The 25384-nt window shown below is 36.4% G+C and overlaps 1 protein-coding gene across 5 annotated transcripts in view; it reads left to right on the forward strand.

Annotated features, from left to right (window-relative positions):
* LOC117414201 (chemokine-like protein TAFA-4) overlaps positions 1-23344 on the forward strand; it is a 28758-nt gene extending 5414 nt beyond the window's left edge. For 4 of the 5 annotated variants that reach the window (XM_059000104.1, XM_059000100.1, XM_059000102.1 and 1 more), the window contains 5 exons: positions 4559-4686; positions 5952-6081; positions 14329-14484; positions 19725-19849; positions 22350-22472. In XM_059000104.1, coding sequence (XP_058856087.1) covers positions 5967-6081; positions 14329-14484; positions 19725-19849; positions 22350-22388 — 435 coding nt within the window. In that variant the 5' untranslated portion in view covers positions 4559-4686; positions 5952-5966 and the 3' untranslated portion in view covers positions 22389-22472. Of the gene's footprint in view, positions 1-4558; positions 4687-5951; positions 6082-14328; positions 14485-19724; positions 19850-22349; positions 22473-22553 lie in introns of those variants that run through there. The other variant, XM_034024002.3, reaches the window with a different exon arrangement.
* The last annotated feature ends 2040 nt before the right edge of the window (positions 23345-25384 follow it).

A 25384-nucleotide genomic window follows, 5' to 3' on the forward strand; every position in this document is an offset into this window, starting at 1 on the left:
AATTAATCAACTGCAATACTGGTACTCTTTACAAGAACAATTCACTATTGCTGTTTCAATATATGAACACCAGGTGGTGCATAGTGAAAAAAAAAAAAAAGCTTCAAACAGAATTTAATTTTAGCCACAAAATACATGTTCAGCTATATGTAGTAGTTCACAAGCAGATAGTGTCTGACAAATAAACATTTTAAACTGGGCAGTGTGGATTGCATTTGACAGCTACAATTCATTTATTTTTTTTGACATTTCTGACATCACCTTTTACATACAGTACATCCTGTAACTACCTATGAAGGTTCAAAAACTGAGACTCAAGCCTCAACTACAGTAGTCAAGCTTTGCCAGCACAGTAGTAGGTGAATATAAAACTGAATGCAGCATAAAGTGTACCAGACCAATTGCAGAGGCTGCATGTCTTGTGTGCAGATAATAAGATATGACTAAGGTGAAGACATGCACTCCTGTTAGAAAATCACAACATAATGCTGGTTCCTCAGTTGGAGGTATCATAGGGTTTCACAGAATCTGTTCCTGATTTTTCTGCGCGTTTCATCCTCTCAGTTTCTGATGCTATTGTACAGTTGCATGTGAAACACTACCTGTAATGTTGTGCACTTGGATATACCACCTCATAATGAATAATATTATGTATACAGGATGATTTAAATATTTAGCAGGGCTGGGCAGTAATACAAGTATGCATCAAGTTCTAGATAGGAGCCACTACTGCAGCACGTTTCTGACTAGAATTAGTGGTGCTCCTCTATACCCTGGTGTTAGCTTCTTATGGTGGTTGAGAACACATGTCACTGTCCTCCCATCATAACAGTTGCTTACATTCACCTTGCACTATTCAACAGAGTGGATTATTTTTAATATGTGTCAGTATTTGATGGGAAACCATAATATCAAAAACAGTAATAGTTATAGAATCTCATTTAGTCACTTTATACAAATGTTCATATCGGTTTTATTGCTAACCTGGTGGTCTTTCATATCCCATCATATTAAACTGTAGACAACATGAGATACATTTTTCCATATGCAATAAAACATATACAGGGCAATAAAGTTTAAAACCTACAACATATCAGGACTGTATAAGTGGAATCTTACAGTTAGCTAAATGCATTGACTCCATAACCTCCAATTAGACAACGAGAATGACACCAATCTGCAAAGCTTTATGCATCTACTTTCCATACCAAGATTTGCACAGATCAAAGTAAATTAGTTACTTAAATATGGCACTTGATTGCAGCTTTAAAAAGGAAAGCACTGGAAATACTTTGCTACAGATAATAAGACATTTAAATGTAAATTGTGTTAAACTGCAGGTTACCTGAATGAAATATATAATTTGCAGTTGCATGTTTTGATTTTCACTCTAACCTCCCTTCTCCATAAAGCAGTGCTTGTTCACCTTTTAGTTTATAGGTGATTTCCAGCTGTAAATGCACATGTGATTACATAGCTCTGCAGTAATTATTGTAATATGCGATTAGAATAACGATGGGTCTGGTTTATATCAATGGCAGATTTGCTTTTTGAAACTATTAGTGCGCAAAATCAAACATCTAATGGACATATACATATATTTCAGCAGAAAACCATATGGATGTTAAAAAAATTAAAGCTGAACCATTGGGAGATGATCAAATAATAAAAAAAAGTGTCTCTACTTTTTGCAATATGACTGCTAATAATAATACAAATAATATAAACTACTGTTATAATTTATAGTCACTTTTCTGACAATTATAGACAAATTATGTTAACAAAATTGCTTTGTTTAGGGCCCACAAGGAAAACTACATGAATAGTCTGACTTCTAAGACCTCTGTCAAATGAAATGCTATGGTCTTACATGATGACACTGATTCATTTACCACAGAGGGCACACTTTTTACCTTTTTAGAGATTTGTGAATTGACTGTGAAGTGCAAGTCATTGAAAATAATTACAGTACTGGAGGTACAATAGTAGAAATCACGCACTATAGGCCAAGAGAATGATTTGCTTTGCAAAGCCACTGTCAGATAAAGTATGCCTGTGTTTTTCAGCTCTGGATTTCAAGTGTGTATTGCTTGGATTGGTGTGATTCTTGTGGATATATGGAGACATTTAATAAAAGATGTTTTTGAATTCATGGGGCGAGAGCCAGGGCTGTGAGAGGAAGGGAGTGTTTTTTGCAACTTAGGATTGGAGGCTGGGGCTCTAGACAAGGTAGAGAGAAAAGGACAGGCCGGACTCCAACCCAGAGAGCCTCCCCTATGGAGTCAAGTCTAGCCCTAATGGCCTCCGGGCCCCTGAAAACACAGGGTTCTTTGACTTCTCGGAGAGTCGTTATAGGCTCGGACTCGCGGCTGGGTCCCAGTTACCGACTGGGTTCAACCCTCAGAGGACGTTAGTTGTTATTGTGTCAGAATTAGCCAGTGTTGGTATTATTGAATATTTCAAAAATGGATATAGTGAAGGCCTCTGATAGATTTTATAATACATTATTTTATATGTCAGGAATGCAGGGTGCATTACATTTTAAATCTTTAAATCACAGTGGGGGGGGGGGTCTGGTGTTTGAGTCTTGATAAGTTTACTAAGTAAGACATAGGCTCTGAGACCTAGGGGTTCAGTCTCTGACTTGCTCTGGTTGTAACAGAGTCATTATCTGTCTGACCTGTTGGAAATGAAAGTGGACCTGGTGGACGGGGGTCCTGATCACAAATTGACCACTAGGATTTGCATTGACTTTAGTTCAGAGAATGTGCTGGGTGCCAGAGCAAAGCTGATGCAGCAGCTGGGAGTTTCTATGCAGATGGCGAGGTTACAGAATATAATAAGGATTGTAAAGGTTTCCCACACTGTCGCTGCCACTGCTGCCTGTGCATGACCTTCATGCAGTAGCTTTGCATTCTCAGCTCGCCCTCACTATACTGCAAATGAAGGAGCTAAGAAAGCAAAAGATCTGATAGGTGATATACAGATTTTAATGCTAGAATACAGGCTACACTGTTCTGGGGACACATTGATAGTTTGAAATGATCCCAGGTAAGACTGCTGTCTTCCATGCATGTCAGTGGATGCACATACATTAACATTATTAAGATTAATGGAATTTTACTTCACCTTCTTAAAGTACTGTATTACCTGACTGTATTATTTAAGAACATGAACTAAATATTTCAATTAAGATGAGTACATTGTTTTATTCAGTTTTTTATTACACCATTTTGGATACTTTTTAATTAGGCTAACAGTTGCCATATAGCATTCCAATTTATATGCCTTTGATATCACACTGGGTTTAATTAAGCAATACAGTCATTTGACACTTAGGGAATTAGTAAGCAATAATGAAAGCAATGAATCTACTATACTAGTTCTGGTCACTTCCGAAGAAAGTTGTTAGGATCGCATTTCAATAAAAGTACACATGGCTTTGTTTTGTACTCATGTACATTTGTGTTGCTTTATTTGGTTTATGTTGTGATTTTAAGTCTTGTTTCCCACTTTGTTTAACACTTTAAAATTGATTAAATACATTGAAACAGGTAGCGTTCCTTTTTCACAGTGTTGTTGTTTTAATGTGTAGCGTGTATGCTGTTGGTACATTTTACTATTTGCCATTATTGCTGTATTTGCCTATTAAAAAGATTACTGATTGTTCAATATGAAACCCAGTATCGTCTATAAGTGTGTGATCTAAAATGACTGTATAAGCCATGCAACTTTCAGTGTTTTATAACAATTCTGAACACCTGGGAAGTTTTATTTGGTACAAGCAAATCCAAAGTGCCATGTCATTTTTATTTTATCAAGTGTTCTTTATATTGCTTTGCAAGAGATACGACTGACATGTTACAATCAACTTTTATATTTTAAATACAGGCGTTGTACTCAGTCCAGCCTACATAGATGCTGGGCTAATCTGCTGGTAGTCTTTTTTTATATTTTGATATTGGAGGGGTCAGGTTGTTCTTGGGGGTAGATAAAACATAAGTCTAATAGTTCAGTAGCACCACAAATCAATAGCCCCAAATGGCTAACTTATTTTCACATGCACGTTGTACATGGGTGTTTTGTAGACATGCAATGCATTATTATAATTTTGGCACCAACTACAAAAGGATCAAATGCACATTTAAAATCAGTCACAATTAGCCCAGTAAAGTAATAGCATACATTAGCGTTGTCAGTCCTAATTATTAGGTTCACAGTATTTGGCCTTAAACATCCCTTTAAACAGGTCTCTTGCTTTGGCCTTATTAGGTCTTACTGAAGACCTTAATATTAGCAAAGCCCAAACTCAGCCCAAAAAGCTGTTGGGATTTGCTGGAAGGAGAAGGAACCCCCATCACTTACAAAGTGGAACAATCTAAAAGTAGATGTTGTTCTGTTAGAAAAGACCAATTATGTTCTGGAGAGAAATGAAGAAAAAAATATTTGGCCTTGGAGAAATCTAATGGCAACTTTGATCTTAAGCCAATAGTACAAATTAACCATGTAACACGACATTTTGAAACGCTTCTTTACAATGCCATTGTGTTCCTTGTAGGTTACATTATAGCAAGGCTGAACAGAAAAGTAGCCATGGTGATTTCTTGTAGCATGTCTGGCTTATGGTGAAGAATTTACTGAAGTAAACCTGTTCAGTTTAGATGCTATTCTGAAACAGACAGAAAGGTAAGAACTATTACTTCTGTTTTCGTTTTTTTCTTCATTTTTTGTGTGTCCACCAATCCTCTAAATAAAAATAAAAAAATCTGGAAATATGTAAAAGGTCAGTATAGAGAAGGATTGTGACAGAAAACTCTCACTTCCAGTGGAAAACCATAATTTTTAATAATTATTAAAGCACTTACACATAAAAACATGCTCATACTAAAGCTACCATATATTTTACCTTGATTGTAAGAAAAGAAAGTGTTTTGTTAAAAAGCACAAGCTTTTGTATCAATTATTAAAGTACCCCAAGTATGCTGTACTACTACACAGGGTTTAAAGGGCTGCCACGCTCAATTATTCGTACTGGTAAAAGTACTAATGCTTTGTTATATTAATTCTGTAAAGAATATAAAGATGCAAGGTGTTTCTCTTAATAAAACTGTTTGTGTTCTCCTGGGCTTGTATAAGTAGTTTTTCCGAGCTGTGAGGTCAGATTCCACACTGGGGATTATTTTTTACAACCCGCTTGCTCATTATGCACTCCCTATAGACTAACTAAGTGGACCTGTAAGTTTGTTTTTAATCTGTACCTTCAGCCTCATCTTATTTTAGTGAGTCACTTTTTGTCCTTTTCTTCTATGCTACTGTGCTTTGTTCAAGAAACAGGTTACCGGGGGCTAATAGATGCAAAAAGGCTAAAAAAAAGGGGGGCAAGAAACCACTGATGAGATTAAAGTTAAACTTATAAGAAACGTTAATAAAATAATTTTAAAAAAATGTTCATTGTATTCAAAGACCATATTCAGGGAAATATTTGAGGAAGCGCCAGATACAGTATCAAGTCCATTTTATAAAAGCAACAATAGTCTTTGAGCATCAAACTCTTTCTGCTAGGTAGTTTACCTGGACCACGAGTATACTGCAAAATTGTAATAAAACAGCATAACCATATTGTTTAAGAATGTAATACTGACCCTTTAACAATTATGGGAGCACTTCTGTGTGTTTTATAAGGGTTACACATTATATACAAGGTGCGCAGTACACTTGATTTATAGTTGCGTATATATAGTAAGTTACATTTTTTTTTTAATAGTAGTATATAAGAAATGTGCATTATGTATGTGGCAAGTGTTTTACGAGGGGTTTAACCAATTTCATTTCCATGATACACAGGATGTGGGTTATGTTCTGAAATACACCTGGTATAGAGCATTTTTTTGGCTGTGCCACAGGATTTGCTAGCATGTTGACAGTTTTATTTCTTTTAAATCTATTTCCAGGGTTTGTTCTTCAGGATGAAGTTTCACACCAGAACAGTACAGCTGTCCTACTGGCTCTTGCTGGTCTACATGTTAGCGTTGTGCTGTAAGCTGATGTCCGCTGCAAACCACTTTCCCAGAGGACAGACAGGTAAAGTCCTTACTTCTTATTAAGTGCATCAGGGGCCAATTAACGAAGGACTTGTTTTCTGAACTACAGGTTTGAACAACAATAAGGCCGCAATAAAAACAAGACAAAAAGACTTGTGTTCTCTTCAACTCGCTAGACACATCTTCTTTATACATCGAAGTACAAAAGAAAAGCTAATTAGACCAAGGATTAGAGGATGTTGGGCAATTTTAATAAGGTGATCTATTTTCATAGACCTATAACAGCAATAATCCTCAACACGTTGGTCCCTAAAAGAAAGGGAAATAACCATCTGAAGTATTTTAAGTGTGGTCCGATTTGTGATTTTGTTCACATGACATCCGTCTGTGTTTCTGGGATTCAGCCTGTTTGTACTATACCAAGTACAATGCTTTGAAAAAGAAAACTGTTGAGAACTAACTTCAGTAATAAGCATATTAATATGTATGACTTCAGGTAATGGAAGACAACCCAAAAAGGAGCACCGTGGCTAAAATTAAGTTCATGGCTAGCAACTAATTGGCACCCACAAGCAAACCTGATTCTGGTTTGCATAATTCCTCATTATGTTCTTCCCTTGTGGCTATGAAATGACCATGTCATGTAAATTATTTAGTGTGCCATGAGTTCAAGCGTCACTTTTTAAAAAAAAAAGCTGAATCATTAACTATATGTAAAATACACCCTAATGTCAATGTTTTCCTTTATAACAAGGTGAACTTATTCAACATTTAAACGTCTGTAGCATTACAGTACAAGTGACTGATGCGTTTTTTTTTTTGTTTTGTTTTTTTAATTAAACAACTTTCACACTCCAAAGTTTCAGAGAATAATGCAGAATATGTTAATTGGACCATATTTCAGTCTGCACGCACTTTGAAGGTCACATTTACTGTTCTGTGGATCCAGTAGGGGGTAGACTTTAAAAGACAAGCATTTTTTTAATATATAAAAATAGATTCCATTGTGTTTCACATAGTCTGAACTAAACGAAAAAAAAAAAAGATTACAAAGTAATATATGTATTGGAAATTTAATTCAGGGTTGTAATACTATATTATACATTTTCTTATAGCACTTGTACATATTCTAGAATTGTGTGGTGTTATAGTTATTGATGAACTTTAAGGGTTATCTGTATTATAAAATACAGTGCATGAATCATACATATGTATTTAAACCAGACAAAAATGTGCATAGGTATACCGATTGAATGTATTTTGTACAATATAAAGCACTGTTAAACAATTGCATTTTTCCTTCAACATAATCATTTTAAAATACTGTAACCTGTTGCTATATCTCCTATAATGTAGTTAGCCTGAATTGTTTTGCATTGTTTTGTGCTGTATATTGTTTTCTCTTTGTTCCCTTGCAATATTTTATATGTCCACTAGGTGGCTCTAAAAGACAAAAAATGGCCTGTTCAGAACCTGAAAACAGCTGTTGTATAGTTGAAGCAGTATTTAGTGTTTGAATTCCGATACTCATTAATTTAAGTTCAAGTTCAATTAATTAATTTGTGTAAGTAGAACATGTGTTACTGACATTTTGCAAATAGTTTTTTGTGCTGTGAATTCAATGTTATAATAGTTAATGTAAAATATGTAATGTTCTGGTTCAGTCCCATTAAGTGCAGCTAGCTACACTGGCAATCGCTGGTGAAGAGTGCTAGTATTTTGTACACTGTATCCCATTTTCAAAATGGAAAAGCAATACAGGTGGAGTAAAATAAAACGTTTTGGTCACCTATCCACAGTTCCTTGCATCCTTGTGTAATTAATCTGCCTTCTGATAAAGACAGGATGGAGTTTACTATTGTATTAAAAAAGTCAGTTGATCAATGACACTGTATAAGTTGGCATTGTAGAAAAAAAAGCTTGATTTTTATCTTATAGCAATTTTTGCTAAGGGTTCAGTCTCTGGGTGTCAGAAGGGAAAGGCTATTTCAGTCTGGCCCAACCTTCATGGACCTCTGTTTTAGTAAGCCTGGGGGGGGGGGGTTTTGGAGGTGAAAAAAAAACAAGCAGCTGAAATCCATAAGATTTTCAGCATCTTTTACCAGTACAGTAAGTGCAAGTACAGTGTGTACAGATAGATAGTGGTTTCTGTGTAGCTATCATGCACCAAGAATTTATGATGATCACTTGGTTTATTGCTCTTTATAAATGAGGGTATTCCCACTGAATTGCTTAGAGACATATTTCTGCTAATAAATGGCCAGCCTCACCATATCAATCTCGACGGTTCTTGGCTGAAATCTGCACATTTTCACATCAGCAAGGTGACCTTTTCCAAACAGCTAAGGGGGGGTGGGGGGTGTATTGTGATGAAGCAAAACAAAAAAGCAGTGTGGAGTAGTGGTTAGGGGGGCAGCAGTGTGGAGTAGTGGTTAGGGGGGCAGCAGTGTGGAGTAGTGGTTAGGGCTCTGGACTCTTGACCAGAGGGTCGTGGGTTCAATCCCAGCAGTGTCCTCGCTGCTGTACCCTTGAGCAAGGTACTTTACCCAGATTGCTCCAGTAAAAACCCAGCTGTATAAATGGGTAATTGTATGTAAAAATAATGTGTAAAAAATAATGTAATTGAATGTAAAATATAATGTGATATCTTGTAACAATTGTAAGTCACCCTGGATAAGGGCGTCTGCTAAGAAATAAATAATAATAATAATAAAAAAATGAAAACATCTTATTGTTCAAGTGGAATAGATACCGCCCTATGTATGTAAGCCAGTTTAACTCTTGACAATCTTTTTCTCATTTCCGTTGACCAGCCTGTACCTGTATAAAAATGAACATATTAAACACCAGTTTAAAGGAACTGTATCACAGGTGTTAGAATGTAGCTTGCTACCCTTTTAAAGGCAGACATGCAATGTACAGTAAGTTATTGTACAACACAGGAAGATGCTCTGAAGAAGTGCATTCAAATGTATTGATATCGCTGGGCCATGTGTCAAAACAAAATAGTATTAAGTACTAAACAGGCAGCAGTAGGCTCCTTTATTCCTGACAGACTGAGACGGCACGGAGGGTGCATTTTATTTGGAAGAGATTTACGTATAAATGAAGCTCTGGTTCAGAGCCATTCAGCCATGAGAACAACCTGTAGATTTGCATAAACTTTCTGATTTCCACGATTCAGGGTGTTAAACTGAGATAATGTCAGGGTGATTGATGAGGCACAGGAGACACGACATTTTGCAAGGAAAGAAGCAAGCAAAATAATTTGCAGCAGAGACAGCATCTCATGATGTTGTTTAGTGCTTGATAAGAAGACAGAGGAACAGAAATCAGATTGAAATTACTAGAAGATGAAAAGGATGGAGATAAATCGGCTCGCTCTAGTGGTTACATCCCTTCTTAAATGCGAGTTGCTTATTAAATATTGCACACCATAGAGTAACAAAAAAACTGCTTTTCTGTTGGCTTACTGGTTTTCCGTCACTTTGAATGTACTCCCAAAACTGCAGAGTTTCAGTTTGTGATTGATTTTTAATTGAAAAGCATTGAAAGAATATGAATCCCCATGATCTTATTGGAAAACAATAGTACATCATTAGTGTCTAATCATTTAGTTTTTGTAGAGCACTATTTGGTTTACAAATCCAGCCTGGCCCAATATTTTATTTTTGTAATATCTCGATCCTCGTATCTCAATATGGGTCACTTCAGTGGATAATGTACTCAAATTGACAAATGTAAAATGTCTGACTTGCATAACTGGCAGTTCAGTTATTGACAAAAGAAAGATATGGTTTTGGATGATAAATTATACAATAATTCATCCATCGCTGTCTGTCACACAATAATTCATCCATTGCATCAATGTGTCGTTGGTTTATGGTCACAATGTTTAGGGTTTAAAACAATTCTCACTTGCAAATTCAAGCACTTATTCAACCTTGGAATGCAAAATGTTAACATACAAATAATTTCAATATGCAGAGTTTACACCAAAAGATTGATTTCATGGGAGCTGACTGATGCTGTCTCATGACAAAGACTTTATGCAACATATCGGGAAGTGAGCGCTTTTAGATTTCCCAACAGGGGTTTGAGTCTTAGAGTTTTGCAATACCATAACTGCTGTAAAATCTGTTGTATTATCAAGTAAGTAGTAGCCTATTGAGATTTATTTTAGATGTGTGATGAACTAACCCAACTAACACAACTAGTATTTTTTTCCTAATCCAGTTTAGCAGTCTAGTTTTTAATAGTTTCTTTCCATAACTTACAGTATACAGTCTCTGCAGTACCTGAATCGCTAATAGTTTATAGCTGTCCTTGTCAATTTCAGAATATGTCAAATGAAACTGATTCTGAAGCGTCAGCATACACGCTATTAAAAGTGATCTATTGTAAATTGGTATCATGAACTGTCAGATTGTGTAGGGCTGTACCTTTCTTATCTTTGCCTGTTAAAGAACTGCCCCCAGTGACCTAATTAAGTCACTGGAAAGCTACAACACTTTGTAGTGTGGCATAACAGCCACAAGACATTCCATGCCTACAATGGGAATGCCTTTGTTTTGGAGAATTTTTCTGTAGCTATTGTGCAAGATGCTACCTTTAACAGTTTGTACTAGCTTACAGTTTTCTTTAGTTTTATGGGATCCGTTATTTATATCCTTATCCAATCAAATTCATTTTTGTGTGCTTTTTTTTAAATAATATGTTACTAACAAAAAATCTAGAAGATACAGACTCATTATACATTTAAAAAAATATCTTGTGGGACTGCTGCAGTCTGGGTTGAGGGTCAGGACCTTTCTCATGTTTCAATTGGATCACAGCAATCTTGAAAACAGAACAGCACGGTTGAGCTGTCGTTTTGTAGTGTGGCTAGGGCTCTCTCAAACACTACCACGCTTAAACTGGGTACATGCCAGTCCGTGAGATACCATTAATAATGACTCTGTTTCATATTCTTCTTTGTAAGAAAGTGACAATTAGAGTGTGCGAGTGCCACTAAATGTAACAGGACATCAGCAGCATTGTGTTGCTGTTCAGTATGTTTATACCACTGATGATGACACCTTGCTTCTTTCCAGCAGGAGCCATGAAACAGAGCAGGTAAATACGGTCCCTATGGGCATATATTGTTTTCTAAGTAGGCCTACTTAAAATGTCCCTCAACTGAAGCCTGGTGTGCCCCAGGGTATTCTTGAGTTATCCACAGAAGAGCATTTGACTCTCATTTTTCTTTTTCAAAGGCATCTGTGCTTAGCATGACCAAATGTAATTTGGTTCAGATGTAGTCAGCTGATAAAAAATGAGCAAATAGTTACACTTAACTCCTCTGGCCTCAAAGCGCCTCTGCATTCTGTGCTATCACACTGATAACGGTAATGATTGGTAGAACGAAAGGCTGGCCTAGTCAATAGAGGGTATTTAAAAAAAAAAAAAAAGTAATTTCTTGCTGTATAGGCAGTACTTAATGCCTAGGAACAAACCACATGTACTACATTTCAGACGTCAAGGCTAAAATATACAAGCGCATTACATCTAAGTAATTAGTTTACTCATGCATTTGAAAAGGTCTCCTGTGTTTGACTGCAAGTTATTACAGTTTTAGATGTACTGTAGGGGTGCTGTATGTATCTACATGGTTATACAGTTTGTGTTCGTGAAGCAATTTTATTTTTTGAGGGGGTACAACAGCAGGGATAAAAATGACTTGGTGTTCTGCTAGTATTATTTTCTTCAGTCTCGGTCAGAGTTTGCCCTTTTCACAGAGCTTCCTCGGGTAACTTTAGAGGACTGTCTGGTTTACAAATGAGAATTTATAGGGCCTTTTCTTTGTGGTTTTGCCCCTGAGCATCTAGGTTGACGGCAAGCTAAATAGCCAAACTCTTTAAAGTTGGAAACAAAGTACATATTACACCAGCACGTATTCAAATATATATTTTTAGTTTAGTGAAAAAAATAACCTCTATGTATAAACCCAAAGAATGACTCTATTGCTCACATGTGGAAGTCCTTTGTATTTTTTTTTTAACAGAAACTATCCATACATTGGCCTGTCTCCAGCTTAAAGCCATGTTTCTGCCCAATTTTTTTTATGATAACCTTAGGCCATCTGCCCATCTATTATACGCGGGGAGAAAATCACTTTTAACAGCCTTTTGCTTATCATCAGAAAGCACTCAACAGTATGTATCTTCAGAGCAGGTTCACTGTCCTCCTTTGTTTTAACAATGCTGTGTCCTTTTCCCGGGGCCTGGTTTGAGCTCAATACAGCCCTGTTTTTATAAAATTGCATTTAAATGCAAATTTCACTTGCTTACCATGATGTCAGAAATAGTGTGTGCAGTAGAAAAAGCTGCGGTGATAAGAACAAACAAATCAAACAGAAAAGTAAATCGGATCAGAACTTAGTGCTTGGTAAGAAGACAGAGGAACCGGCTCGCAGCCTGGTAATTAAGTGTGGTTCTATGGTTCTATGGTTTATTCAAGGCTATCAAAACTTAATTACAGTGCAGAGTAGTCTTTTCTAAGCTTAATCTTGCTGAAAAGTCAACCGGTGCTTACTTGCTGGCGATGACACGTTTATAGTATGTTCAACATAAATTGCACAAAAAAAAAAAAAAATTATTTATTTATTTAAAATTGAAAGAGATTACTGGCGTTTGTGATGAATGTTGTTAAATTTAGATCTAGGGTTAGTCTTATACAATATATATTTACAGTCGTCAATGCATTTTATGCATGATCGCAGTGCATTTTAACAAGTTGTCAAATATGTTTAGTTCTGTTTTGTAAAATATGAAAAACTATGGATATATTGCCTATCTGATATGCAAAGTGTTGTAATGTAGGAAAAACAAGTTCATTGCGTTTTTTAGCTATATCTTGCTTCTTTGTACTTAAACAGATAAACAAAGCCCAGCATTTCTGCAGTGTAGCTCACTCTATCCAGTCTTATGTAACGTCTGTCTGGTAAAACATGCTTTTTTTCATTTTATGGTAGGTTTACACACATAACAGAATGCTTAGCCTCACTGGGGACAGGCAGGATAAAGGGTAATCCATGACCACTATGTATAGCTGAGGAGATAAGACTGCAAACTGCTGGGATGAGAAAACAGGAGCAGAGTGAAGAAATGCTACTTTTAGTCCGTGGAATCAGCAAAATGGCTTTGGAGAGAAAAAGGCAAACACACTTTAAACCACGGTGATGGAAAAAGGTCATTCTGAAAAAACAAAAGCTGTATAATGAAAAGACAGTGGATTAGGACTGTTTGCAGAAGACTTGAGCAGTGGTATTGCATTCGAAAGGAAGAATTAAAAAGCTGCAATTGGGTTATTTTAAAATTTATAAATCTTTGGCACACATTCTTTTGGTGTTGGAGATAAAGTCCATGTAACAAATTACTGTGCAAGTGTTATTGGCAAGTTTTTGTTTTTTTTTTCTAAAAAGAGAGACAATGATGTTACCAAGCTGCTGAACCCTGCAGGCAAGGGCCCGGCCTGGGAGGTCAGGATTTCTTGAGGGCCAGACCGGTAGTCTATCCCTCTACAGCCCTGTGGGAGCTCAGAGGCCAGTTTAGTGCTTTGGGTCCCTGTCAACCTGCTGTGAACAGGATTTACACCATGCTCATATGGCTCACATTGTTCTTCACACACCACTGCTTTTACTATGTTCAAATTCTAAGAGTGTTTGTTACATTTCCCTCCCCTTATTCCAGTAGCTCTTCGCGTACAAACCTCCATCCATTCAGACCGTAGGCCGTTAACCACTCCTTCTCATTCCACTCGTCTGGTTCCACTCGTCTTGGAATTTGAATTCATTTTAAATACAAACCGCTTTATATAATTTCACATTCGCGATTAATCCACTGTAAAGAGTCACCTTTCTTTGTCTTCATGTGTAAGGTCCAAACTGGTCTCTGTGGTTCTTTTTTAGGGGATTTATATAGCTACTGGTATCTGTTAGCTAAAACCCTGCTCTTCCACATAACTCCTGATGGATGATGTTAATTAGCACAGGGATTTTAATTTCTGTATAACCTTAACACATCATTTATATTTAATAATTTGAACCATTAGTTGATGAAGAAATACAGGTAGCCTTTTGAAAATTCAAAAATCAATACAACATACCAGTTGAAGGCTTCTGAAATAAATACGTACATATTTTTAAATTATTTCTTCATGAAAAGAATAATTCTTTGGATTGTAGGTGTATGGTTTGTTGTAGCATGCACTGTTTCACTACATATTTGAATTGTTGTTTCTCTCTCAGGCTACCACCAGGTCAAACAGGGGACTTGTGAAGTTGTTGCTATACACCGGTGCTGTAATAAAAACAAGATCGAGGAGCGATCCCAAACGGTCAAGTGCTCCTGCTTTCCAGGGCAGGTTGCAGGTACAACGAGAGCAAGGCCTTCATGTGTAGAAGGTAAATGTTTAAGTCAGGTTTGTCATTCCAAATCCTCATCACATCTCGTAAATACATTGTGTTTCTTAAATTATGTGAATGCTAATGTGGATAAACCAAAGCCTAATTACAGTACCGGTCTGCTTGATTGAGGCCCAGGACTCAATGATAGGGGGTGTTTAGGTCTTTTCTGAGGTGTGCTTGCAGACCTATATGGGGAAGTTTGAAGAATACTTAGTTATTATTATTATTATTATTATTATTATTATTATTATTATTATTTATTTCTTAGCCGACGCCCTTATCCAGGGTGACTTACAATTGTTACAAGGTATCACATTATACATTATTTCCCATTATACAGATAGCACATTATTTTTACATACAATTACCCATTTATACAGTTGGGTTTTTACTGGAGCAATCTAGGTAAAGTACCTTGCTCAAGGGTACAGCAGCAGTGTCCCCCACCTAGGATTGAACCCACGACCCTCCGGTCAAGAGTCCAGAGCCCTAACCACTACTCCACACTGCTGTATTGTGCCTTGCTTTTGTAAGTGCCATGCTCTTGGGAACAAACGTCTGCATTTAATATCATCAGCATTCACAGACTGGGAAAAGTGCATTCCTGTACGTGTCATTTTAAGCAGCCGAGGCTTTTAAAAATCCCCAGCCTTTTGACAAATAAGGGAACATTTGAGTCCTAACCAAAGTATTAACGTGAATTCTTTCCCCTTTCTTCTGTTGAAGGTCTTGGGCTGTTTGTTCGTATTGTACACTTTAATGCACATATTTCAAAGAGTGTTAGAGCAGTAAAAGTTGCTGTTGTTTACTGGTGCCAGTACGTGTCTGTGCTGTAGCTCAGATGCATTCCAGTGGTCTAGCTGCAATCAGGCCTTGTGGGGAAAAAAGGAAGAAAAGAACCAAGTGATCTTTAACAAAAGAAAAGCGAGACCAGTGCTAATGCTAATCATGTAGCAACCCACATTTCAACTCCAGGCCAGGACAAGTGTATACTTGTGTTAAAGGCTACAGCGATTCTAAAGTGATCCTTAGTTTGAACCTGGGTTATTGAACAGATTAGTGACGATGCTTGGACCTCCCTGATCTGTCAAGGTAGAACTGAGCTCAATAAATTACCTTACAATAAATGATATATATTTTTTTCTGTAGCTATACATACTGTAGTTACCAAAAGCTTTTTTTAGAGGTCAGACGTGAAATAAAACAATGGTGCATTCAAGCAAGTATTGGCACATTAAAGCACAGACTCCCTACCCTAGAAATCCAATGCACTACCTGTTAATGTAGTAACAGTTTTGAACACACTATGCTTTTGTATATTATTAAAAGATTTGAGCAAAAGACCACTTTTTTTTTTTTTTATTAGTTTGGTATGTTGCACATTCCTACAGTATTTTTTTTGACTGTGCAGTACCACTTTCTAAAGTGCTGTGACACTTTGGCCAGTGGAGGGTGCTTGCACCATTCCTATCTGTAGTATTCTATAAGAGCTTGAACATAGAGCCAGATCATCTAAAACCTTTCTTTGAAACATTTTTTTCCTTCAAATTCTCAACATTTATTATAAAAAATATTTAAAACATAGGAAGAAAAGTACATAATTACTATATGTGGCTCAACTGATCTACATTGTATTAACCTGTGTCAAATTCAGTATTACTGGCACAGATCAATACCAATCTTTAGCAGGTCATTTCAAGGTTTTTTGACGTTTTGTTAAGGCTGTAGATATAATCCAATCCAATATGTTCAATGGATTTAGATTGGTGTCTAAGAGACTGAACTCAACACAGGATTATACAGTAGTATATTTTAAATCTGCCCACTCTTATTAAGGCTTTCTTCATTTGTAATTATATCAAACAGTAAAATTGCATATCAGTATAGTTTATTTTTTTTACAGACCTATTACCCTTTACTTGAACCTAGAGTGACTATCATTCTTGAAAGAGATGGATTTTAGTGCTCAACAATGAGATCGAGCAACTGGAACGGCTTGATCCATACACTAGAATCCTATTTTGAGAATCAGCAATAAGCTGCTTCATCCTTCCATGTACAACTGATAACATGTATTGCATGATATGTAGCAATGTGTGTCACCTGCACTCTCTTTAAATGTTAATGTTCACGTTGCTGTCAGAGGAAGCACATTTCTTGGTTGGTCTTTACAATACAGCACAGACTGTAGGTGCCAGCATATATATATATATATATATATATATATATATATATATATATATATATATATATATATATATATATATATATATAGTACTGTGCAAAAGTTTTAGGCAGGTGTGAAAAAATGCTGTAAAGTAAGAATGCTTTCAAAAATAGACATGTTAATATATCAATATATAGTTATAGTATAGTTTATATTTATCAATTAACAAAATGCAAAGTGAGTGAACAGAAGAAAAATCTACATCAAATCAATATTTGGTGTGACCACCCTTTGCCTTCAAAACAGCATCAATTCTTCTAGGTACACTTGCACACAGTTTTTGAAGGAACTCGGCAGGTAGGATGGCCAAAACATCTTGGAGAACTAACCACAGTTCTTCTGTGGATTTAGGCAGCCTCAGTTGCTTCTCTCTCTTCATGTAATCCCAGACAGACTCGATGATGTTGAGATCAGGGCTCTGTGGGGGCCATACCATCACTTCCAGGACTCCATGGTCTTCTTTACGCTGAAGATAGTTCTTAATGATTTTCGCTGTATGTTTGGGGTCGTTGTCATGCTGCACTATAAATTTGGGGCCAATCAGATGCCTCCCTGATGGTATTGCATGATGGATAAGTATCTGCCTGTACTTCTCAGCATTGAGGATACCATTAATTCTGACCAAATCCTCAACTCCATTTGCAGAAATGCAGCCCCAAACTTGCAAGGAACCTCCACCATGCTTCACTGTTGCCTGCAGACACTCATTCGTGTACCGCTCTCCAGCCCTTTGGTGAACAAACTGCCTTCTGCTACAGCCAAATATTTCAAATTTTGACTCATCAGTCCAGAGCACCTGCTGCCATTTTTCTGCACCCCAGTTCCTGTGTTTTCGTGCATAGTTGAGTCGCTTGGTCTTGTTTCCACGTCGGAAGTATGGCTTTTTGGCTGCAAGTCTTCCATGAAGGCCACTTCTGACCAGACTTCTCCGGACAGTAGATGGGTGTACCAGGGTCCCACTGTTTTCTGCCAATTCTGAGCTGATGGCACTGCTGGACATCTTCCGATTGTGAAGGGAACTAAGCATGATGTGTCTTTCATCTGCTGCAGTAAGTTTCCTTGGCCGACCACTGCGTCTACGGTCATCAACGTTGCCCGTTTCTTTGTGCTTCTTCAAAAGAGCTTGGACAGCACATCTGGAAACCCCTGTCTGCCTTGAAGTTTCTGCCTGGGAGAGACCTTGCTGATGCAGTATAACTACCTTGTGTCTTGTTGCTGTGCTCAGTCTTGCTGTGGTGTATGACTTTTGACAGTAAACTGTCTTCAGCAACCTCACCTTGTTAGCTGAGTTTGGCTGTTCCTCACCCAGTTTTATTCCTCCTACACAGCTGTTTCTGTTTCAGTTAATGATTGTGTTTCAACCTACATATTGAATTGATGATCATTAGCACCTGTTTGGTATAATTGTTTAATCATACACCTGACTATATGCCTACAAAATCCCTGACTTTGTGCAAGTGTACCTAGAAGAATTGATGCTGTTTTGAAGGCAAAGGGTGGTCACACCAAATATGGATTTGATTTTGATTTTTCTTCTGTTCACTCACTTTGCATTTTGTTAATTGATAAATATAATCTATTAACATGTCTATTTTTGAAAGCATTCTTACTTTACAGCATTTTCACACCTGCCTAAAACTTTTGCACAGTATTGTATATATATGGGTAATGTACAGTATTTATACAGTAGCTTTTAACATACATGGCATTCTTACTGCATTTCTGCATAATTTAATATATACATTAAGTTCTAACACAATTCACTGCTGTTGTCATTTTTATATGTGTTTTCTGTTTCTGTAGAGCTAGTATGTTGAATGATTGTAGTAATAAGAATGTCCACTTGATGTCACAAATATTTCAACAAAAAATAGGCAAATAAATGTTTTGGTTTGATTTCAAAACCATTTAATGCTGTTGAAGCTTTAAAAAAAAAAAAAAAAAAAAAAAAAACAGGTGTAGAAAACTCACAATGCAGTAGAGTGGCCTTGTTATAAACCCCAGTGTTCAATTTACCGGTAATTAAAAACCCATTTGGCAGAGTTTGTTTTTATTGCATAAAATATCAAATATAATTATAATGCGTTCCTTTTTTGTTGTTGTTCAGAACGGATATAAGGCATGCGTTCTGTGTGCGGCATGAAAATAAATAAATTGTTCATTTTTTCAAATGTGAGATAACATTTGTCAGTCGGAAAGTTCAAAAATTGCATAAGCTGTCAGTCTTAGCAACATCTTTTATTCTGACACAGTCAGTGACATTTCTCTGTGTTTTTACCAGGCCAGTAAATTCCGGCAGACTAAATATGGAACACAGTTCTGACATTTTGCACATTTCACCTCAAGAGCTCATTAGCTGTGCTGGAATATTCCCAGAAGTAGACAGCACACATTGCATTAAACTACATCCAGTGGATATGCTGAACTAAATCAGATACAATACTGTGCTGGCATCCCGTGTGCCAGGTCTTTGTAGTCATAAATCACTTTTGTGATTATACTAATTCTTTGAACCTTATCTTTATAGGGCATGCTAAGAAGTTTGTCTAGTTTTTGTTTTAATAATTCTATTTATTGATGTGAATCTTTGAAAAACCAAACTATAAAACCATAGCCTGGTCTCTGTGTAACAGCATACTGTATATAATTGGCTGGTCTTAATTTAATGAATCGGATAATGTTTGTAATAAATACAAACAACAAAACAAAACAGACAGTGTTTTGGACTCAAGCGTATCAAGCACGTGGTTTTATGTGTACAATTTTAAGTGTAAAACTATGTAAATTAGACACATTACCAAGATGGACTGGGTGTCTTTTTAACCTGTTTTCTGTGATTAGCCAGGTAACTATTCAAACAAGCATTGGGCCATTGCATTCCTCCATCTACTTGACATCTGGTGGTCCTGACACAACAAACAAACTAACAAAAATGGCAATTTGAATTACTTTCTCTCTGCTGCTATCAGTATTGTAAAGTTTACTAACTCCGGCATTTTTAATATGTTAGCCTCCATAGTGCTGCAGAAGTGGTGGTGTCAAATGCATCCGTGTCAAGACGGTGAAGAGTGTAAAGTGCTTCCCGATCTCACAGGGTGGTCCTGCAGCACTGGCAACAAGGTCAAGACAACGAAGGTAAGACATGAAAAGCACAGCTAGATCAGTTCAATAGAGGAGTCGCTTATAAAACGATCTTCAATGGCACTACACAGGAGGCAGTTACATGCTACCACAGTTACGCATTACGTAAGCACTGGAATCAGTGATACCATAATTATATTCCTTCTATCTTTTTTTCTCACAATTTTATAACAGAAGTGGTGTAAAAGGGTATTTTTTTGCTAGCATAGTAAAAAAAGATATACGCAGAAGCAACAATAAGAAGTGACAGGGAACAGGTATCTCACCAAACAGGTAAGAAATTAAATACAGTGGAACGTTGCATATCGGACTGTCACATAACCGCCTCGCTAAATGAATACATTGACGTTTCAATACACCAGTCGAGAAAGCCATTTTTTTGTGCAATGTGTTTATATGATGGACTGCACGCTTGTAGATATTGGCAGCCTGTTGTTGTAGCTTTCAAATGCATTTAAATTAAACAAAGCAAGCTTCATAAACGCAATGCTTACCGGATGTTTGTTTAAAATAGCTGAAGCAATATTCAAACCGAGCTGCTTATCGGCTGTTGGCAATATCAAGAAAGAGCGCAAAGTACCGTGACAGAGATATTAAGAAAGCAGAACCAGAGAGGCAGGGACTTCTAGAGTTAAGAAAGAAGCCATCAGTTGCAGGTTACTGTACATTTACCGTTTGTTTTGTATTTTTTTTTTTTTTTTTTTTTTTTAAAAGCTTTGCATGGAGATGGCTTATAGCAAACCGCATCGCAACACTGTATTTGTACCCTACCTAATCTTGTTTACATCTGCTTACTTTTAAAGCAAAAAATGTCCCCATGTTTAAAGCAGTTTGCATGTTGTTTTTGTTCACTAACCTATTTATGGATGTGTAAATGCTTTTTCTATAGATGTTCGCAAATCCGACTTTTTCACATATCCGCCTCTACCCCAGTCCACAGGGGGTCGGATATGCGACGTTGTACTGTTATTATGGAAATGTAGATGATATCACATATCCTTTAAAAGAAAAAAAGATTGTTTTGAAGAGACATTTTATGTTATCAGCTATATTCAGCTCTCCTGATTATTTATGATAATTTGACTTTTAAAGTGTAAATTATTATTATTATTATTATTATTATTTATTTCTTAGCAGACGCCCTTATCCAGGGCGACTTACAATTGTTACAAGATATCACATTATACATTATACAGATATCACATTATTTTACATACAATTACCCATTTATACAGTTGGGTTTTTACTGGAGCAATCTAGGTAAAGTACCTTGCTCAAGGGTACAACAGCAGTGTCCCCCACTGGGGATTGAACCCACAACCCTCCGGACAAGAGTCCAGAGCCCTAACCACTACTCCACACTGCTGCCCTAAATGAGTCACTCATGAGAGATACATGGATTTAAATGACACCACTTCATGCCCTTTGTTCTCTTTTGAAGTATGAAAGTTAATACACAGCCCATTGGTGAATTATTCAGTTGATCAGGTGTCATTTATTCACAGGTGAAATATAAAAAACAGTTCTGAAGAGTATAAAACACTAAGAGAGCAATTGCAAGGAGAGTAGAGGAACAGCTGAACATCTCTTGCATTAATTAAATGCATTATGACTGCCAGACCCATAGAGATTTTAAAAATAAAGGTTTGTAATTTAAATTGGTAACAGTGCAGACAAAAATTACAAATACAGAGAAGATCTGCTCTGGCTTAATCAAGCGTTCAACTTTGCAGTAGGTGTAGATGTTATTTTATTACAAAAGGTTTGTCTTGTTAGTTTACTGAACCTAGAAACCCAGTGAATAAGCACAGTGTTTCTGAGAATGACAAATGTTACAATGGATCAATGAGCAGTACTTTTGCATTTGCTAACTGAAATGAGAAGAGCGTTTACATTGAGACTTGCTCAGTAGAACTCACAATAAATTCTTCAAACAAACAAGGTTTACCGCAGTGAAACTAAAAGTAGGTTCCGGGTAGATGGTCTGTTAGAGACAATGGCTTCCTCAAGGTGTCTTCTAGAGTTTTCACCCCCCCTTAAAAGGAGTATTAATAGGTCTGATAGTTGGGAGTATTTATGGGCAGATACACGACAGATTACCGTATTTACTTTTTAGTGGATTCGTTTTGAGATGTTTGTTGCATCGTTGGACAACATGATGATTATGAGGATTCTCAGGTTTCAAACCTCACAGTTTTCAAGCTACAATCTTATAAAAATCTCTCTTACTTGGTTGCTTTGCATTGCTTCTTTGTGATGTAGAATGCTTCCCTTGTTTATAGTCTGTACTAGTAGCGGTGCAATAATATTGACTTTTATGATCAACTCAGAGTAAACAATTATTAAGAAGGTGGGACAGTTTAATTCAAAATTAGTCACACACCAGGCTATTTGCTTTTATAAGTAGACAGAAGCTTTTCATCTCTCTCTCTCTCTCTCTTTCTCTCTCTCTCTCCCTTTCTCTCTCTCTCTTTCTCTCTCTTTATATATGAAGAAGCAACCAATCAGCATACAGGCCAAAATCCAGCCCTAAAACTGTCAGCCAATCAACATGAGTTTTTTCCAAGAGGCTCTAGCCTGAAAACTGGAACATCAGATACTGATTCTTGGAGGTTCTTATGTAATATGTTCTCATGTTTAGAAATGCATAACAGTCGTTACCCCAAAATCTAACAATGTTCATATTTGGTCTTTTTAGGTGACACGGTAGCAAGAAAAGTCACGGATCATTCTTGTGTGAAACCCTGCACACGTTACCTTAGGTTCCATGGATAAACAGAACCAGCCTGTTTTGTCTGCAAAAAAAAAAAAAAAGATGATACAACTAGTAGGTCCTTTTGTAAATGGGACAGAAGAATTACTATAAATGACGGTAATGAACAGTCACTCTTTGGTACTACAATTGGAGAGATGAAGAAAAAGAAGCTGAGAAAATGGATTCAAAATAGCCCACAAGTTCAACTTTCCTATCCATGAATTTTTTTGGATGACAATTTTAATACTAAAGCAGTTACATTGTGTATGGAACAAAATGCAATGACTGGTATATTCATAAAGCATTTCAGATGTAGGCTCATCCTTGGAGTACCTTTATATCCTTCCTGTAAGATTTTGGATGATAATGTTGCACTGTGTAGAATAGAAATTTAACCCCAAAAAACTGAACTCGAATCCCAGTAAAACTGACTGGTTTGAATCTCAGTATGCCACAAAGGTGTGTAGAAATAAATAAGGGATCACACATATATTTTGCAACAAATTATTCTTAAATGGCTCATGTGGGTCAAGTCCTACCATGAAATGTTTCCAGCAAATCATATCCCAGTTGCAATTAAAGTTACAAATAGGATCATAAAACAACATTAAACATTCATGTAAGATATTTGCACTAGTTGAAACTGTTTTCTGAATTTTTCTTTTTATTACTAGCTATTCCATGTCCTTTTGCTGTTAATGTCGTTATATCAAATTAAAGAACATATTTTATAATATGTATTATAAGACTTATCTACATTACCGTAACTCTAAATCCATCCCTCTGGGTGTTTTTGCTAAAGGGTGATATATTATTTTCTTATAGAGTCTCTTACCTCATAATGTATGATTGAATGTTTGGAGTTATGGCTGATAGAGCAAGCTACGTTTTAGGACAGCTGTGTTTTAGTTCTATAAATATACCCAGTACCACAAACATCCCATGTTTCTTATGTGTGTAGATGCTTCTTCAACAAGTGCACTGGTGCAGTTTACATTTTAAACAAACAAGTAATTCAAAAATAAAAAAGGAAGGTAGCACTTTTAATTACAGGGCAAAATCAACCATGTAATTACAATGTTATAACTGGGTAACTACCAATGGTGTCTGCTCTTACACTAACTATGGTGTAATTACATGATCTTGTGAACAACATTTTGTTTCCTGATGAAATTACATGGCAACAGCAGTGTTCTGGTCAATTTAGTGTAATTGCACTGTAGTTACAGCGTAAGAGCAGACACCATGGGTAGTTAGGTTATGACAATGTCATTACATAGTTATACGTATCCCATGATATAAAACTATCAAAAGGAATTATTTTTTTAATGGGCACTTTTTATTAACTGTTGACAACCTGTTTAACAACTAGCTTGTTAAATGTTTTCAGTGTTTTTATTTACAGTATTGTATAGTTACCTATTTGTAAACGATTAAGTGTTGTTTTAAAAAATGCCCTTAAAAATGAGTAACTACATATTAACTAACCATTACTGAATAATTAATCATTTGTTATCAAGCTAGTTATTAACAGATAATAAACCCAAATGTACCCATTGCAATAACGTGTTCATTTCTAAATACTGTAGAAGTAAACGTTTTGAAACAGAATAAAGAGAATACGAGCAGCGCAGGAATCATCGCTGAGATGTGTCTCACGACTGTGCATAAAGCCAAACCAGAAAAGTCTATTCTTAAAGCAGTGAGAGGACCTTTCAATTCCAATGCTTTTTGACCTGTGATGAATTTGTTGCTGTTGTGTATCATTAAAGGCTTGGGAACACTGGGGACTCGACTGAAAGTGGCAGCTCAAAACTCTCATTACTGAAACTAGATTCAAACACTGCTCTCAAGAGATGAATGATATATTTTTAGACCACTGCATCCTTCATCGTTCCAAATGTAATATTCCCCCTTTCCTAAGACACCACACACCCAGCACATTTTTAATAATATTTAGATTTGTTTAGATTTATCTGAAATGACCTGTCTTAAAGCTTTTAGTCTGCATTTAATTTGTCATTTGTTATCGGAAACATTGTACTGTACCTAGAGATTAAGATGTTCTCAAACACATGTTATTATTTTTGCTAGGTCATTTAAAAAACATTTTATGAGGCATTTTCATAATTTAATATTTGTTGATTTATTCATCTGAGGATATCAAAGCTGGATAGATTCACTGGTCTACAACATTTTGTTTACTGGTTTACTCTAGATCCCATTTAGAGGTAGTACAGAATAAATGAACCTATATTGTGATTTTAAGTAGGAGACCAAGGCTAAAACCCCTGTTTATTTTAAATCTCAAGAGGAACTGGGTAACAGTTAAAAGAACATACAAATAATACATCAATTCAGTGAATCTTACCGTGCATGACAGTCTAAAGAAATGATGTTTTTTGACATAGGACAATGAGACAAGCTGAACTTTTATGTTTTGAGGTTATAGATTTAAGCCCTGGACACATTGCCCAATGCGATCAATAGCAACAACATTTTTCAATCGCATCAGGCACTGTGTTATGCTTTGCGATGCGATTTTACAGGATCGGTCGATCGATTTCAGTTGGCTCTCAAAGTTTAAACGTTTAATATTTTGCAATGCGATTCACTCACATCGGCTAGGTGTTATACCCACTCACAAGTCTCAGTCAGCAACCAATGAGTTCACTGCATTCGGTCATATGACTGGAAACTACAGGAATGTTTGTATACAATGTCCGTGCCAACATCTTTTGAAAACAAGACCTGACAGCCCCATAAGCATTGTA

This window comes from Acipenser ruthenus, chromosome 25, assembly GCF_902713425.1.
Source record: "Acipenser ruthenus chromosome 25, fAciRut3.2 maternal haplotype, whole genome shotgun sequence".
In the NCBI taxonomy this organism is placed as follows: Eukaryota; Metazoa; Chordata; class Actinopteri; order Acipenseriformes; family Acipenseridae; genus Acipenser; species Acipenser ruthenus.